Source organism: Bos indicus, chromosome 28 (assembly GCF_029378745.1).
Source record: "Bos indicus isolate NIAB-ARS_2022 breed Sahiwal x Tharparkar chromosome 28, NIAB-ARS_B.indTharparkar_mat_pri_1.0, whole genome shotgun sequence".
Lineage (NCBI taxonomy): Eukaryota > Metazoa > Chordata > Mammalia > Artiodactyla > Bovidae > Bos > Bos indicus.
Window position 1 is genome coordinate 41,669,719 of NC_091787.1, and position 17,238 is coordinate 41,686,956.

The window sequence follows — 17,238 nt, forward strand, 5'->3', positions numbered from 1 at the left end:
GGGGCCTGGCAGAAGGCCAGGTGGCCTGACCGCAGAGCCACACAGCTGATTCGCGTCATGCTGTGCTATGTCCACCCAGACTGCGTGGGCTGCAGTGGCCTTACGGCAGATGCCACCATCCCCAAGACTTCAAAACAACCCAGGGACCCGAGTGGTTGTTTTCCTACATGAAAGGCTATGGGCATCATGCCCTGGAGTCTTGTTCAGAGGTGGCTAAGTGGACAGCAGGGTTCCTTTCCCTTTAACACCCAGTCTGGGCTCAAAGCACCTAAGTGGCTTGCCCCAGGTCTCCAGCCCTGGGTGGGGGCGCTGAAGCTTGAGTCCAGACCACTTGCTCATCCTCCCTCCATGGTGGAGAGCAGAGGTCAAGGGCAGCCCTGGGGGCTGCAAAGCCAAACAGCCGAGCTTCATTGTATCCCAGTTTGCAGTCAGGGGCATCCAGCGCTGAGGAGGCAGAAAGGAGCAGTGAGCTGCTGGTCTCCCAGCCGTGCAAACTCTACCATGGGAGGAGTGAAGGGTCTTGAAGAGGCACAGGGCAGTCAGGGGTGTTCCTGCTCCCAGGTTCAGACTGCTCATCAGCAGGCCTGTGCATGCCCCAGGAAGAAGGCCCGAGGGGCTGGGTGTGCCTGAGAGAAAGCGGAGGAGACAGGTCCTCTCAGGTAACTGCAGGAGGAGGATACTACTGGGCTTCTGGGGTTCCGATACCCTCTCCTCTATTGAGGGAACGTGGAAGGGTCCCTGCTGCTTGTCCCAACTCCCACCTCTGCCCCCGGACACATGTTTAAGACCTGTTCCTGTGATCCAACAACGAAGTTGCCTGGTCCAGGAAGATTCTTCCCCATCCCATGAGCACCTGCGGTGTGCTTTACTTTTAAGCCCTCTATTATGTGCTGTGAGCTCTGTGGGGCTGTACCTGACTTCCCTAGAGGAGTAACTGCTCTCTCCCATCCCTCTCTTTCTCCAAGAAGCCCCAGGTGACCCGTCCCTCTTTTCTATTTTTGGTAGGTGGCAATTGTAATAAGAGAACATACATATGAGACTTGTCTTGGCAGCCGCAAGATGAATAGATCTATGTTCCAACCCACCAGAATCTTAAAAGTTAACAGAGGGCTTGACTGGAGTCAGTCATATATTCGGGCTTCCCTGATGGCTAAATCGGTAAAGAACCTTCCTGCAATGCAAGAGACACAGGTCCAATCCCTGGGTCAGGAAGGTCCCCTGGAGAAGGAAATGGCAACCCACTGCAGCATTCTTGCCTGGGAAATCCCATGGACAGAGGAGCCTGGTGGGCTAGCCTGGTGGTCCATAGGGTAGCAAAGAGTCAGACACGACTGAAGCGACTTAGCACACATGAATGCAGTCATATATTCGATTCAAGAGGGTTTCAACAACATCTTACTCTCTCAAGGCTGTGTTCTATTCCAAGGACAGGAGAGAGGGTGGGAGCCTCTGATTGCTCAGGTCCCGCTCACGAGGCAACCGGTAGTTACATCGTCTTGATGACCTCCTCTGACATTGCTACAACAGATTTTTCAATCATCTTCTATGTATCAGGTAAGGTGTTTGACTCCAAGGAACCAAACTAAGCAAACTAGATATGGTTTCTTCCATTGCTCAGAATCTTGGAGGTGTTGGGGAGGAATAAATTTTCCTTTACCTTTCTAGATTCTTCTGGCTGGTCAGAGAATTAAACTGATGTGAGACAGATTGACAGGAGAAAATCAAAGTTCAATAGCATGTATACACGAGAGACCCAGGGAAGCTGAGTAACCCATCAAAGTGGCTGAAACAGTCACCTGAAATATCATCTTTAGCTAAAGACAAAAGAGGGTGTTGGGGCTAGTTGTTTGGGGAGGAAGGCAGTTGACATGAAGAGGGAAAGCAAGTGTTCGGGAAACAAATGTTTGCCAGGCCATGTACAGAAAATGGGACACAGAGAGGAATGTTAACAAATAGACTTTTCTCAGTTTCTGCCTGTCTATATACCTAGTTAATGTACTAGTTACCCATGGTGTAGTTCTATTACTGTAATAGACCCTCTAACCTAATTCTCTAGGCAACCAAGGGGAAAGGTCAAAGTTTCTTCCTGAGTCTTTTGGGCCTTGTTTTCAGCTTGAAATAGCCTGCATTTCAAAGAGACATTTTAGAGCGGCAGATCTTGCTTCCCTGCAGAGGAAAGAGAATTTGAAAAGCAATAACACTGAAGTACTGTGCGTGTCATGTAGGGAAATACAGAATGCTGCGAGGCCCAGACTGGGATGCCTCATCCAATCTGTGATAGGGAAGCCTTCCCTGGTTGTGACATTTTTGATGAAACTGGAAGGATGAGTAAGAATTAGCAAGATTAAGGGGCCCGCCGTTCCCACCATCCCCAACCATGGACCCTCAGCTGTGTCAGGCATCCATCAGCCCATTTAATCCTCACCATAACACCCTGGGGGAGATTCTGTTATTGTGCCCCCCAACATGAAGGATTGAGGCTTGAGGCTCAGAGAGATGAAGGAAATTGTTCTAGCGGGTATCTGAACTCAAGGGGTCTGACTTCAGTGCCTGCTGCTTTAGAACCATTCAGCTGCCTCTCATCACCTGCTTGGGCCTGGTAGTCCCTCCCACAGAGGCTGTTGCCTATCTCATTCTTTGCCCACAGGGCCTGGTGCCAAACAGCATCAGCAGTTCAGCAATGAGCTAACTTGGAGCAGTGTAAAAGGTCTTCCTGGCTAAAGGGATTAGTGGTAGCAGCAGTTTTTCAGGAGGGCTGGCAGGCCTGGGGCAGGGGCTGGATGGGGCTCTCCGGAATACTGAAGGAAGAGTCAGGTGGGCTCGCCTTAGCTCTTAGAGCTCAGGGCTGGACCAGGCTCCCAGCAGGGAGGGATGCGCGCAGGGCAGGGCAGTTGCTTTGTTAGTCTGTGTTTGGTTTCCGTTCCCCCCACCAGATCTCCTTCCCCCTAAGCAGATCTCAGGGCCTGCCCCTTCCTCTGGCCCAGAAACCCTCCGTTAATCAATTTTTCATGTGTGTGTGCGTGTTCTCCAGATACCCCACACCAGAGGCCGACCCTCCATGACTTAGTCACTTCTCCCTATCTATTAGGCAGGATGTGGCCCAGGTGAGTGGCCCTGAGTAAGCGAAGACTGCCCAGAGCTCCAAAATAGGGGGACTCCTACAGACATGCAGAGACAGGCCCAGAAAGGGTTAATCAGAGAGCGGCCTTAAAGAGGGTCCAGTCACAGGCTGAGGGGGTGGCCTCCAGGCTCCAGTGGCCAACTCGAGTGGAAGAGCGCTGGGCTGGCCTGACCTGCAGCCTTGAGCATCAGGAGGGTGTGCCTCAAGAGTTGTTTTGTTGTCCCTGGGATCCCTGGCTGCCCTACTGACACCCAAGTCACTAAATGACCCTCCCTCCTCCGAGGCCCTCTGGCCATCCCTGAGCCCCAGGCTCAGTCCCGGGAAAACTGACTTGAGCAACCTGTAGCTGGGCCGCTCCCTTACTCGCAGTGTGGTCTGGGGTACTTTCCACCCAAGTCCTTGGGCTTTGGTGACCGACAACGATTTCCTTGCCTCGGCTGGACACAGGTGGACGGCCCTTTCTGTTATTCCCCCTCCACTTGGAGCTGTGTGGTCCCCAGTCAGGGCCACACGAGGAGTCACTTGAGGGTCACTCAAGGGTCACTTGAGTCGCCAGTGACTGGCCTCTACGGAAGGAGGGTGGGACTTACTCCACAGTCTCTCCACTGCACGCCCCCCCATCCTACCCCTGTCCCAGCAGCAGTTGGGCAGATGGCATCTGCCAGTCTGCAGTGTCCAGGCTGAGTGCGTGGGGCCTGCTGGTTTGGCATTGGTCAGGGCCCTAGGGCTTACAGCCCACTGACTCAGACTTGAGTCCCTGCCATGTGAATTTTGGTGAGACCTAAATCACCCTCTGTGCCTCATCTTCTTCCTAAAAACTACTAACTCCCATTCCAAGAGCTTGTTGTAAAGGTTACACAAGAGGCTGGAAGCGTTTGCACAGCGCCAGGCACAAAGTAAATACTTAATAAAAAGCAGCTGCTCTTAATTACAACTCCACCTGGTGATGATCCCCACCTCCCTCACCCCTCCCAGGCTGGGGAATCCTCGCGTCCACCCGGTGGAGGAAGATTGGTGCGCCCCCTTGTGCCCCCAGCCACTGTCCCGATCCCCGATCCAGCCCCTCTGCAGCCCCGAGCCCCTCTTCAGACACTAGTTGGCACCCCTCTCCGCTTTCCCATCACGGCCCGCCTGAGGCCAGGATGTGCTTTCGGGCTGGCGGGTACTGGAGCAGGGCCCGGTCACTCCCCTGAGTGCTGGGAACCGCCCCGCGCCCCCTCCAACCCCCCTTCGTGTGGGGAGGGGCCGGCCCTGGGGCGCCTTAAAAACCAGAGCTGGCGCTCGGGTCGCAGCCGCTTTGAGCAGGATCCAACGTCGCTGCGGCTACCCTTAACCACTCGCAGACCCCCCGCAGCCATGGCCAGCAAGGGCTTGCAGGACCTGAAGAAGCAAGTGGAGGGGGCGGCCCAGGAAGCGGGTGAGAACAGAGCTCGACGCGGGCACACCCGATAGACGCGGGGGTTGGGGGGCGCAAGCCAGGGGACTGTGCAGCCGGAAAGTCGAGCGGGTGGGGGTGGCTCCGGCTGGGAAGGGCTCTCTCCGGAGTTGCAGGGACCTGGCAGGACGCCCACCCCGACCAGCCCAGGAATGATGCCTTGAGGCAAGCGGGAGAACAGCGGTGCCTGGGCGGGGTGACGCACTGGGCACTGCCAGAGCCAATCCGAGGAGGCTGCGAAGGCGGGGAGGGGCCCCACTCGGGCCCTTGGGAGAGTGAAGGCCCGCGGGGAACGCGGACTCTGCCACCAGGCGATCTCTGCCCGCCAGGGTCCCAGAGGCCCATAGAACCAGGATGGGCGGAGGGAAGCAGCTCCAGACTCCCACTGGGCTTTGTTTTGAGCACTCCTCCCTTCCCCCCAATACTAATTTCCTCTTAAGTCCTCACCCAGAGGACCTTCCCACCCTCACGTGGCCAAGGCAGGTCACTAGCCTTAGTCTCCAGCTCCAGCTCTTTCCTCCTCAGACCTGAGCTTACACACCTTGGGGGTGAAGATGGACGGGGAGTAGGGGATGTGAGGAGACTCTGGGTGCGCCAGCAGCACCTGTTCCAGTTCTGGCTCGGCCTCCCCTGGGACTCCAGGTCCCAATCAGTCCTATGCATATCCCAGTCAGCAGACAACACCTAAACCCACCCCATCCTTCATCAGTGCCCTAGGAAAGCGAACAGTTGCTCCGCTAGGCTAAAAGGGTAGCAGGAAGCCTCTGCTTACAGCACCCTTCCTTCTGGCCCTTACTTTTCCCATCTGTAGGCTGAGTGCAAAGGCTCCTTCCCTGTGGTCCTGACTGTGCTATGTCAGACAAGGAGCCCAGGGACGTCTGTGAGTAGCATATCCAGGGCCTGCCTGGCCCCTGTGCACCTGGCCCCTAGGGTCTGGGTAAGGTAGGCCGTTCACTGTTTAGCAGTAGATGAGCAGATCGCTGAAGGCCAGAGCACCTGTCTGCCTACCCAGCAGGGGGGACACATCTGAGCTCCTGGAAACCCTGTTCTCCACAGGTATAAATTCTGGTATAGAGGAGATGGCCTGACCTTGGAAGTTTCACCTATTTCCTGCACTTCATTTCCTAATTCCTTAAGCTGCCTGCCCACAGAGGCAACTGGCAGTCATTGCTTGGTGTGCCCTCTGGGGAAGGGCACAGAGAGAGGAGGTAGTGAGAATGCCTTACAAAGTAGAAGTCCCAGTGGTGGGAATTCAGGCATTTGGGCCAAGCTTCTAGGGGAGAAGTTGTTAAAGGGGACAGGGCTCTTCCTGGGCCATGCCCAGCAGCAGCCACAGCCCAGATGCCAGTTCCAGCCTGGCCCTGCCCTGCCTTCCTTCCTCTGTTGGATATTTTCTCAGCAGTCCTGAAGATCGCAAGGGAAGCAAGCCAGAGGAGAGGAGCCCAGAGTTATAAATAAACAAGAATAATACCCTGGAGTCATGGAAAGGGCTCATGCCCCTCACTGACTGAGTAGCCTTGGTCAAAGGACTTTACCTTAATGGCATCCATCCTTGGGCATGTAGGACAGTCTACTCTAGAGAACAGATGGGGTTGGCAGGTGGAGCCCCTGTGGTTAGTGGTATCTGAAGAGCTAAAGCCCACATCTCTGTTCCAGTGACATCGGCCGGAACAGCGGTTCAGCAAGTGGTGGATCAGGCCACAGAAGCAGGGCAGAAAGGTCTGGTGGGGCTGGTGGGCAAGAGGGTGGATAGCCCAGCACACCTCCATACTCCACCCAGCACTGTCTCCTCTGCAGACCCTCTGTCCTCATTGCTTCCTGGGGAGGGAGCCCCAGGGGAGGCTAACCCTGCATGGCTGTGGTTCCCCAGGGTCCCGCCCTCAACTGCTCTTTCCTTCCTTCCCCAGCCATGGACCAGGTTGCCAAGACTACCCAGGAAACCATCGACCAGACTGCTAACCAGGCCTCTGAGACTTTCTCGGGTTTTGGGAAAAAACTTGGCCTCCTGAAATGACAGAAGGGAGACATGCGTGACTCCCTTCGAGGCCCGGAGCTCTGGCAGGCTCTTGGTGGGCCACCTCATTAAAACCTATATTCCTACCCTGTGCCCACTTCATGACTCCTACACGGGCCCAGCTCTCCCTCGCTTAGAGTAGAGCCTCAGCCCAGAAACTCAGCCCCTAGTCCAGAGACAGTCCTGGCATTCCAAATTCGGAGGAAACATAGACTGGTTGTCCAAGAACTCATTTTCCTTTTCTCAACCGCATATCCCCACTCTCCCTTATTTTAAGTTCAAACCCCATTTAGATACGTGCCTCTCCCCGCCCCCGATTCCAAAACCGCTCTCCCAGCTCCAGGAACCCGGCCCTTCCTAGGAAGGGCATACTCGATCTCCAGATCCTCGAGGAGCTCAGCTCTGGGTGGGGGACTACAGGTTCCAACGGCCACGGCCTCGGGAACTTCTCCCAGTGAGCTGAGCCAGGAGGCTGGGAGCATCGAGGCAATCCAGAGCTGGGCGCCGGCGAGGACTTCAAGCGGCAGGAACTCTCGGGGAAGACAGGGGACGCAGGGGAGTGGTTCTGGCCCTAGCCACTCTAACCAGCCCGTCCGGTGTTTGTGCGACTGCCGCACCCAGCGGTGAGTCACCGGGCGGCAGCAGGAGGGCGAGGACACGCCCCGAAGACCTAGGCCCCGCCCGATTGAGTTGGTTGGCGCGGCCGCCAAGAGCTCCGCCCACGACACGCCCCCTGGGAGGGCCCTGCGGCGCACAGGGCGGTGCACGTGAGCGTGTTGCACGTGAGCCTGAAGCGCAGGCACCCGGCAGAGTGCGTGCGCGCGCTAGACCACTCCCGTTGGCACCCCTTCCGTTCCGGATGCACCGGTATCTTCTGACCTAGGGTGGAGACCGGCGTTTTTGTCGGGCAGGTCCCCAAGACGGTCTAGAGTTGGCGCAAACTTTATTCCCTCCAACCTCCCCTGCACGTGTCTACGTGTTCATGCACGCGATACCAGCTCTGGGTAAATCCTGCTGGTGGGTGACTCATCGTTGCCGCAGGATAAGCCCAGCCCTGGCGCCGGGCGCTGGCGGCCCTCTTCATCCGAACCCTTGGCACACCTTGGCTGGTAACGCCCCATTCCCTTTCCCCACCTCCCCGCCTTTGTACACACTGTTCCCTCCGTCCGTATGATCTTGTTCTCTTCTGGACGAGTACATAGCCATGCCGTTTCAACTCTGGCTACAAGATGTTGGCTACAAGGCACTTCCAGTTCAGGGGAGACTGATAGAAAAAAAGCTTCGTCTTTGCTTCATACTTTCCTAGAGGCTTTCCGCGACCTGCCAGCAGGGGGCAGTGTCGTGTCCACCCCCGCAGCCCTCCCCTTCGCACCCCCCAGCCCAGGTCTTTCTGTGTGTAGCCATCTGCCCCGGGGACCTTTCCTTTCTCCAATCCGAGATCCCTCCCAAGGAAGCAATAGGTTCTCTCCCTAATCCTTGGTATCTGTCACCCTCACCCCAGGGCCAAGCTCAGTTTCATGGTTTGTTCCTGTTTCTGACTTCCCCAAAGAAGGCCTCACCTGGTCTACAAAACGGGCAAAGACCTAAAGGGAAGGTCCTGGAAGAGATACCTGGAGTAATGTGGAGGTGCATCCAGCATCTCCAGGAGCCCCTGCCCCCAGGAGAGGATGCCAGGGTTGGGAGAGATCACGTGGGGCCACACCCGAGGCCGGTGGGGCTGAACTGTCAGAGCCCTCAGATCCTTTTTGGTAGGCAACCTTCCCCTGACTGACTCAGGAGAAATCCCAGTTGGCCCAACAGTCTTTCTTAATCCTGTTTTCCTTCTGAGTGTTGGCTTTAGGAATGAGTGTGTGAGCCATCTCAGACCAAGAGAGGAGGAGTCGGGTCTGAGGACCAGGAGACTTCTAGGAAAGGGTTTTTCATCCTCAAAAAAAAAAAGACAAAGCATTTCTTCCTCTTCCACTGGACATTTTTGTGACCGGAAATGATGCTTAGAACTCTGGCAGCCACTTCTAACCTCAGGAGGAAGGAGCCAGAGGAAAAGCCAACTGGCTGATGAGGGCAGAGCAGAAGTATGAAAAGAACCTATATCCCAAGTTATTTTATTGAGTCCCTAACTTAACCAGTGCACACTAGGCAAAAGGATCAGTTTTCTTATCGTTTAAGCTGCTGTGAAAGTGAAAGTGAAGTCCTGTCCGACTCTTTTCGACCCTATGGACTGTAGCCTATCAGGCTCCTCCGTCCATGGGATTTTCCAGGCAAGAGTGCTGGAGTGGATTGCCATTTCCTTCTCCAGGGGATCTTCCCGACCCAGGAATCGAACCTTGGTCTCCAGGATTGCAGGCAGACGCTTTTACTGTGTGAGCCACCAGGGAAGCCAGGAAGCTGCTGTGAAGTATGTTTCTATTACAAAGGAAAGCTGAAATCCTGATGTTGCCTCAATGATAGTAAGATCCTTCATTTGCCGGCCTCACTCACCTCCTCAGCCTCCTTGCTCAATGCCCCCTCCCTCTCAGTTGCAGCCATGTTGACCTTTGTTCATTTCCCTTGGCCTCATGCTTCAGCTCACCTCAGTCTATGTGTGCTGTTTTTTTTTCTACCTGGAATGCTGTCCATCCTTCCTTATAAATCACCCTTGTCTAGGTGGCTGCTGCTCTTTCGTCCATCAGATCTCAGCTTCCCAGATTGGCCCCCAACAAACACAGAATGGGTCCGGCCACTGCTGGTGGTGAGGGGCTGTCCTGTGTGTTTTGCTGTGATGGTTGTACACAGGCCCAGCCAAGTCCCCTGTGCTGATTAGTGCGTGCCCAGTGCCTAGCGTGGGGCTCTGGCAGCATCCGCCGAATGAAAGCAGGGATGATGGTCCGGTGGTTCTCCTACCAGATAACAGAATTGCCATGCTAGGCTCACTCGAGTGCCTTCTCTACAGTGCAGCCCCTGCACGTCTCTCTGCCCCTGTGCATGGGATGCTCCCTACATTCCCCGATTCCCCCAACACTGAGCCCTGGGGGTGCGGCCAGGTTGGACTTGTCTTTGGCTCTATGTCTGGGACAAGGTGGACGTGGTGCTAGGGAGCCCTGGGAGCCTGTAGGAGCCCAGGCCTGTCTCCGTGAGGTTCATGAAGTTAGTGAATCCCAGACAGGCTGAGGAGAAGCAGGCTGTGGCCACTGCACCTGCTGGGTCTTGGTCAGGTCTCCAAAGATGATTCTTGCGGTAGCAGTTCCTGGGGGGTTCCCGATTCTCCAAATCCCAGTTCCCTGAACTAGCCAAGCACAAAGTCACTAACATCACATTTTGGACTTTAGCTCAGATTCCCATCAAATTACAGATGAGAAGGGCAGAGTTTTCTGCTTTCCACCTTCTCTCCCTTTCTCCTTTTTTTTTGGTTGTTGTTAGTTGTCTCTTTTCTATGTGAAAATACATGGCATTTACATTCCATTCCGCCACACCTTTGTTTTGTCTTAGATCTGTAACTGAAGATACTAGAAGCAATCTGCCATTGTCTGTTGAAATGTTTTCTATTATCTCTTGGTTGGTTGGAGTTAGTCCTCTAGAAGTTTCCTCAAGAATGAAATATTTTCAGATGAACTGAGAAGACGTCTGGCCCCTTGGGTTACAGCACTGTGTCCATGAGGGTTCATGGTGTTCTGTTTTTTGTGTGTGGCATTTTCTATTTTTAAAAAGGTTAAAAAGTTAAACATTAAGAAAGAAGAGCTCATGTGAACCATATTCTGTGTTCTTAAATGTGTGGAAATGTTAGTCTGTAGCCTTTATACTTTATTCTCAACTGGGTTTGAAATTTTCAGCTCACGCTTTCTTCCTGGAGTGTCTTCTAGATATGGCTGCAGTGCCTTCTGCCACAGGAGCCTGAATAATTCCTGTAAGTCTGATTTCTATTTCACTGGAATTTCTCCTTTTTATTTATTTAAGGCTGTGCTGCGTCTTCGTCGCTGTGTTGTTCCTCGTTGCCCCATGGAGTTTCAGGAAGGGGAAATGGGGCTCTTTAGGATGTAAGCTGCTGTCATGCTGCTTCCAGACCTGGAAGTCTGGCAGGCTAAGCTGCTGTTCTCTGTTTATAGAGAATCCACATGCTCTGTGCCGTTTACTAACCCTAACCCTAACCCTAACCCTGGGAACTTGCCTCTTGAACCGCATTTCCCAGGCTCCCTTACCTTCGAGACTTGTTGGGTTCGGCTGTAGGGGATATCCATAGGAGATGGAGAAGAGAGGAGTTTATTCCTCCTGCTCCCTTCTTGCCGGGCATGGCTGGGCAGTGGCCTTATTCCTCCGCTGACAGTGGCAGCTCCTGTCTGCTGACCCTCTCTGACAGCTGGAGCTCGCATCAGGGTCTACAGCCCCTCCAGGCCGAGGGTCCCCCGTTGCTCCAAATCCTAGCAGCCTCGCCATCATTCGTTGACTCCCTTAACTCTGCCCACACCTTTGTGAACTCTCTATTTCCTCAGCTACCCCTCTGATGTGCCCTCTGCCCATGGGTGTATGAGAGCTGGGTTGCTAGGTGACTGACAAACCAGGTCTCCAGGAATCTCTTCTTGGCTCCCCTGTGACTGGAAGGGGTCTGTATGTATAAGATACGTGGGCTCTGTATGTACTGGGAGCTCAAATCCATGAAGTAGAAGTAGGAGAAAGCATAGGCAGGCTGACAGTTATAAAACTCTTGCTATTCATGACAATTGCAGTCACAGGAGAAAAAAAATTTATCATGCTTCAGATGTGAGACAGCCCTAAGTATTTAAGCATACTTTAACTTTTTTTCCCCCCAGAATTGTTCATTGCTCAGTTGGCAAATTGCTTGTGAAAAATTGGCCCTCCTTGACTTGATGATGGAGTCATCTGGTCCTTTGCCAGACTGGGTTGTTGAGCAGATTCCATTTGAATAATTAGTTGATGCTTGTCAAAGCTCAGTTCTCACAGCCCCAAGTGTAGGACTTGACCTTCTGACTCAGGACAAGCTGACTCGGCTGCCCGTGTTCAAGGGCTGCTCTGTGGGGACCCATCATGACAGGCTTCTTCCCAGATGGGGTGGTTCCTACTTGAGTCACCCCAACCTCATCCAGGTAGGAGTAGCCCAAGCCCAACCCCTTAGACCAGAATCCTTCTTAGGAGGGTGTGAGACTGTCCTAGGTTCTTTGGGCTGGAAAGGAGTCCACCGTCAGGGAGCCCGGATGGGCTGAGCTGAGCTGAGAGGCCAGAGAGCTGGTCAGAGCTACAGTGGGAAGGCTGGTGGGACTAGAAGTGGGCCAGAGCACCAAGGGCTGGGGCCCAGATCCAGTCTCGGGCAGCTTGAGCTCTCCAGGCCTTTTCTCTCCCTGTTGCATTTGGGATCTGTACCTGAACCCAGCCTTGTCAGGAGATCTGGGGCCGTGATATGTTGTCACTGGAGTCTGGGTGCTCACACCAGGGCCATGCATTAAGGAGGAGAGGGTCCCATGGGCCGGGGGATGTAGTGAAGGGAACAGCAGTCTGACAGGGAGGAGGAAAAGTGTAGCCGAGGGCTCCTAGCTGGGACTGGGGCCAGAGTCCTGCTGAGTGGCCGAGCCCTAATGGGCCTGTCGAGCTGGTGAGCTCCCAAGGAGAGGGCCACAGTGACGAGTCCCCGAGGGTGGGCACTGGCGGGGTGGGGTCATGGGGTCTGGAAGCCATCCCAGAGCTGGTGGCTGACACTGCCATCCTGTCAAGGGGTGCAGCAGAAAGGACCCATGTAGGGTGGAGGACACACACAACCTCAGGGGGAACAGGCAGGGGGCTTTGATGGGCCCAGGGAGCATCCTGCGGGGCTCTTGGGCCAGTTCCCACCAGCCATGTGCCAGAAGGGCCCCCGCCCTTGGCAGCGTTGTCCAAAACCATGAGCAGAGCTCTCTGGGATTTGGATGTAACAGGGAGGCCAGAGTCATCTGGACCTGCTTAAACTCCAGGGCCCCTCACTTTCATGGCCACTTCTGAGTCTACAGGGTCAAACGTGTGTGTGTGTGTGTGTATATTCACATGGATAGCAATATTCTTTTTCTTAAAGGGACTCTCCCAAGTTTTTTAAGACCTGATCAGCTCCTGCTTATGGCATGTGTGGGGCTATGGCCTTGTGACCCAGAGTTCCTGCTGGCTATACTCTCCACTGCCCGCCCTAGGGCGGCTGGCCACTGCCCAGGGCCTCCCAGCACCACTCAGGAATGTGGGAGGGCCTCGACTCCTTAAGCCTGTGTCAGGTAAACACTAATTAGACCCCGCCACTCCCTCCTGGACTCCTCTGAGGGGTAAGGGAGCCTGTATGGGGGGAGCAGCCTCAAACTCCTGCCCCAGGCCCGGACTTGATAAGCAAGTCCTTGAAGGGCCTTCCCTCCAGGACTCCTAGCCCTCTCACTCCAAGGCAGCCTTATACCCCTGCCACTCTTTGTTCCACCCATTGGTTGGTCAGGGCTCACTGCCAAGCATCCCTAGCACATCACTGATAAGAGGGTGGGAATGGAAGTTTACCAAGAGTTTGCATGCCTGACCCCACCAACTATCAGTGACAAGGCCAGGAAGGCATGGATGCCCCCATTTTATAGATGAAGAAACTGAGGCTCAGCTGGGCTAGTGACTAAGGGAAGCAGCATGTGATACGTGGCCTGAGGCATCTCTCTCCATCCTGAGTAACTCGGAAGGCAGTCTGGCTCCCTAAGCATGTGATGTTTCAGGGACTGGTAGAGCTTCTTTCTGGCAACTCTTGCTAGAGCCAGAAGTACATCCCCAAATGGTGGCAGGGTCCTCCATTTACTCCTCTAGGACCTCTTGGGTGAGCACTTCTGACTTCACAGGGCTTCCCCAAGAGGCCAGGCCCCAAAGTGCAAGGAGGACTGGGTTCCCTTACCTGCAGGCTGCCTCAGTGCTGGGCCATCCAGGTGCTCCCGTGAGTGAGAACCAGGTAACTGCAAGTCAGGGATGACTAGACTTCTGGTCAACGTTGCAACCTTCTCTGCCTTGGGCCAGGCATGACCTTCATTTTCCCTGCTCCCCCAGACTGTCCAGTGGAGGCTGCAAGGCCACTCTGCTGAGCTGAGTTGTTGGGAACAGGAAGGGCAGCGGCCTCCACTCCACTTGTATTCCTGGCTGGGGGCTGCCCAGGTCCCCAGGCTTACAAAATGCTACACCCCTGCCTAGGCCACCCTACGGATAGTAGGCAGCAGGCTGGAAGTTCTCTGCCTTGTCTGGATACACAACTGTGCCCAGACTGCCATGAGTCCAGGGGACTGGCAGGGCTGAGGTCCCCAAATGCCTCTCACCCCACAGGACACTAAGGCCTCTTACCTCGGGAGAGGGGTATGTCCCAGAACCAAGCTCTGTCCGGCCTCATGCTCCCGTCCCTGCCCCTCATGGGGTCTCAGGTTACGGGGTGTGGGGGTCTCATGCTGCCAGAGGAGCACTTCCCCAGCCACAGCAGTGGGGTGGCCCCACCCAGCTTCTTCCTCCTGAGCCTGTGCTGACTCACCACCAGCGTGAGCGCTCGTGTCCTGGCGCCCGGCCGGGCATCAGAGGCATCTATAAAAGCAGACTGGTCCAGGCCCCAGCATCCTGCTCGATTACTACCTGTTGCCACACAATGCTGGGAGGCCTGGGGAAGCTAGCTGCCGAGGGCCTGGCCCACCGCACGGAGAAGGCCACGGAGGAAGCTGGTAAGGACCCTGGGGCCCCTTTCCCCTTGCACTGTTCCTTCCCACTGGGGGACTCAGGACAGACTTGACTGGGCCAGTGAAAAGCCGACCCCAGCAGGATGGGGGCAGGCTTTGGCCCCACGGGGAACCAAGGATGATCAGCTCCATCGGGATGGAGGTAGGGGACTGTAGAAGCTAAACCAGTTGGAGCCATGAGACATCCGCTGCCCCAGCAACCCTCCTGGTCAGACCTGTTTCGCCCCCCACCCCCCAGGCTTGACATTCCTGGGGTCTGTGGCTGTGGGACGGAGGCAGCAGCTCAGAGGAGGGGACAGGAGGGGAGCCAAGGTGCTGGGTGAGCAGCTGGTGACTTGACTCCTTGCCTCTGGAAACCGGCAGCGTGTGGGAGGCTTTCATGTTAAAAGAGCTTATTCTAAGTATCCTATAGATGCTACAGGAAAAGGAAGGTGGATTTTAATTTTTTACCATAACTTTAAAGCTTCAAAGATTTGCTTAAGAATCCCCAAGTCTGATTGTGTTCAAAGTCAGCCCCCAGAGTTTACACAAAGGACATTTTCAGTTTGTTCAAAGTCCCCAGAAACTCTTTTTTGTACATCGGCCCTTGGATACAGGGAAGCTGATCCAAGCCCTACCCGTTTGACATTTTGTGAAAAACAGCTTGTGCCCAAGTTTGCTGTTCTCTTTCTAAATGGCTGCAAACATGTCTGCGTTTCATTTTAGCTTTGCAACCGCTGTTGACCGTCCACTTTGATCCTGACCAGCTCTCTGAACGCTGTGTTATTCCCAGGACAAGGGAACCCAAGCAGTGGAGTTAATTCTAGGAGTTAGAATCTGAAATAGTTCTTCTGACCCAACATCTTTCAGTTCTAGCATGTTACCACCCTAGGAGGGCAGAGAGTTTTGTCTTATTGGAGGAATTGCTTTGGGGGACTTGGTGTTGCCGTGGGCGGGGAGTGGTGGTGGTGGGGGTGAAGCTTTGACATTCAGCCTCCTGCTGCGGCCCCCATTCAGCCATAGACAGAAGAGCAGCTCACCTGAGAGGTGTGGTGACCCAGGAAATGGGCCCAGCCTTGGCTCCAGGTCCCTAGCTGACAGGAAGGCCTGCTAGTCAGCATTCCAGGCCTTGCTGGGCGAGGGACACGGAGAGCCCTGTGCCCTACCAGCTTGGCTGCTAGCAGCCAGGTCCCACTCCAGTCTCTGAAGGAAGCCAGCTGGGGGTTCTTGATGAGCAGCTTGTCCTGTCCTGGCTTGAGTAGCATCCCTGAGGCCCTTTTGATACCCAGGGCTGTCTGGGCCCTGCTGTGAGGACAGGCAGCTTACACTGTGCTCTCACTCTGGGCTTGTCTCGTCTTTGCAGTTCATGTTGTGGAGGAAGTGGTGAAGGAGGTGATAGATCATGCCAAGGAGGCTGGAGAGAAAGGTAAGGCCAAGTTCGGGGTGGGAAGGAGGGAAGCTGGGTGCTGGCAGCAACCTGTTCCTTGCCTAATCAGGCCAAAGCCTGACCCCGAGGTTGCTTCCTTTCAGTTGGGGTACAATTATCTGCGCTCGTCTGAGATCTCACACTGTACTTGCTACAGCAGGAGCCATCTAGATAGTTCTCTCTGTGGAATGTTAATAGGATGGTGTCACCAAAGACCAGGTGGCAGTGTGCTGGGACGAAACATTGGAGACATAAATTATATATTTGTACAAATACGTATTTATTTAAATGTTTATATGTTTGTTTATATGTTTCTGTATCACAGTGTACAAAGCTTGTGTGTGTCTTGCTCCTTACAACAAAATAGTTTGCAGATGGATTAGGACTTAAATATAAATACATGAAATTATTAAATTCATAGAAAAGAACATAGATTTTGGCATAGTCTCAGAGAATGGAGGATCTTTTTAATGATGACAGAGATCCAAAGGCCATAAAGGAAATATTAGGTAAATTGGACAGTGCGTGCTCAGTCACTTCAGTCGTGTCCAACTTTCTGCGACCCCATGGACCATGGCCCACCAGGCTCCTCTGTCCATGGGATTCTTCAGGCAAGAATACTGGAGTGGGTTGCCATTTCCTTCTCCTAAATTGGACAGTATAAAACTTAAAAAATTTCCATAGTGAAAAGAAAATACCATAAGCCAAATCAAAAGAAAAACCACAAAGTGAACAAAAATATTTGTAGTAGAAATGATAACCCAAGATGAAAATGACCAAAAGATATAAACAGACAGTTCACAGAAAAATGAAGCCTGAGTAGGCAGTACACCCACAAGCAGATGCCCTATCTCACTAATAGTTGGAGAAATACAGCCCAGTGTGAACGCCTTCATCCGGGAGCTGCGCTCTGCTCTGTCCCACAACGCGCGCAGGGCGCAGCCCAGTGAGACTGCCACGTCCCACAGGACGCTCCAGGTGACACCAGCACGCCAGTGACTTGAATTGCTTTCTTTGCTCACCTGGACATTCTTCTTCTTCCTTCCCAACAGCCATTGCTGATGCTTTAAAGAAGGCCCACGAGTCGGGGGACAAAGTGGTGAAGGAAGTCACTGAGACAGTGACCAACACAGTCACGAATGCGGTCACGCATGCAGCAGAAGGCCTGGGCAGGCTGGGACAGTGAGCTTGCCTGCCAGCAGCAGGCTCTTCCTGAATCGCAATAAAAAGCTGTGGTTAACTGTGTGCACTGAGCCCGGGATTTGTTCCTGTTTGGATGGAAGCACTGCCTGTGTCCCGAGTGTCCCCTCTGCAGGGACAAGGGGCCAGCACCCTGGCTCCCACTGCGGTCACATAGTCCCTGAGATTAATCAGATGTGCTGTTCTCACTTGATGATTTCTCATGTCAGTGAGGAGCTCTTGAGGACTGTTGGTGTTTGTGCTACATCTCTTAAAAGACTATTTCCCCAGAAACTATACAAAGCTGTCAAACACCTCAGTGCTTCAGGGATACCCCAAGAAAGGACCGCAGTTCAGCTTATGTGTTCTTTGGGTTTTCTTTGAAATGTTCTTGCAGGAGTC

The 17,238-nt window shown here is 54.0% G+C and overlaps 2 protein-coding genes across 2 annotated transcripts; both read left to right on the top strand.

The window, feature by feature from the left end:
• The first annotated feature begins 4,356 nt into the window (after positions 1 to 4,356).
• On the top strand, positions 4,357 to 6,656 carry ADIRF (adipogenesis regulatory factor). Its single transcript, XM_019954162.2, has 3 exons — positions 4,357 to 4,538; positions 6,213 to 6,275; positions 6,464 to 6,656. The coding sequence occupies exons 1-3, from the start codon at positions 4,478 to 4,480 to the stop codon at positions 6,568 to 6,570; spliced, it is 231 nt and encodes a 76-aa protein (XP_019809721.1). The 5' UTR covers positions 4,357 to 4,477; the 3' UTR covers positions 6,571 to 6,656.
• A 3,806-nt stretch (positions 6,657 to 10,462) lies between these two features.
• Positions 10,463 to 16,902, top strand: FAM25A (family with sequence similarity 25 member A). The gene is made up of 3 exons (XM_019954161.2): positions 10,463 to 14,237; positions 15,595 to 15,657; positions 16,710 to 16,902. Exons 1-3 carry the CDS (start codon positions 14,165 to 14,167, stop codon positions 16,841 to 16,843), a joined length of 270 nt encoding a protein of 89 aa, XP_019809720.1. The 5' UTR covers positions 10,463 to 14,164; the 3' UTR covers positions 16,844 to 16,902.
• The last annotated feature ends 336 nt before the right edge of the window (positions 16,903 to 17,238 follow it).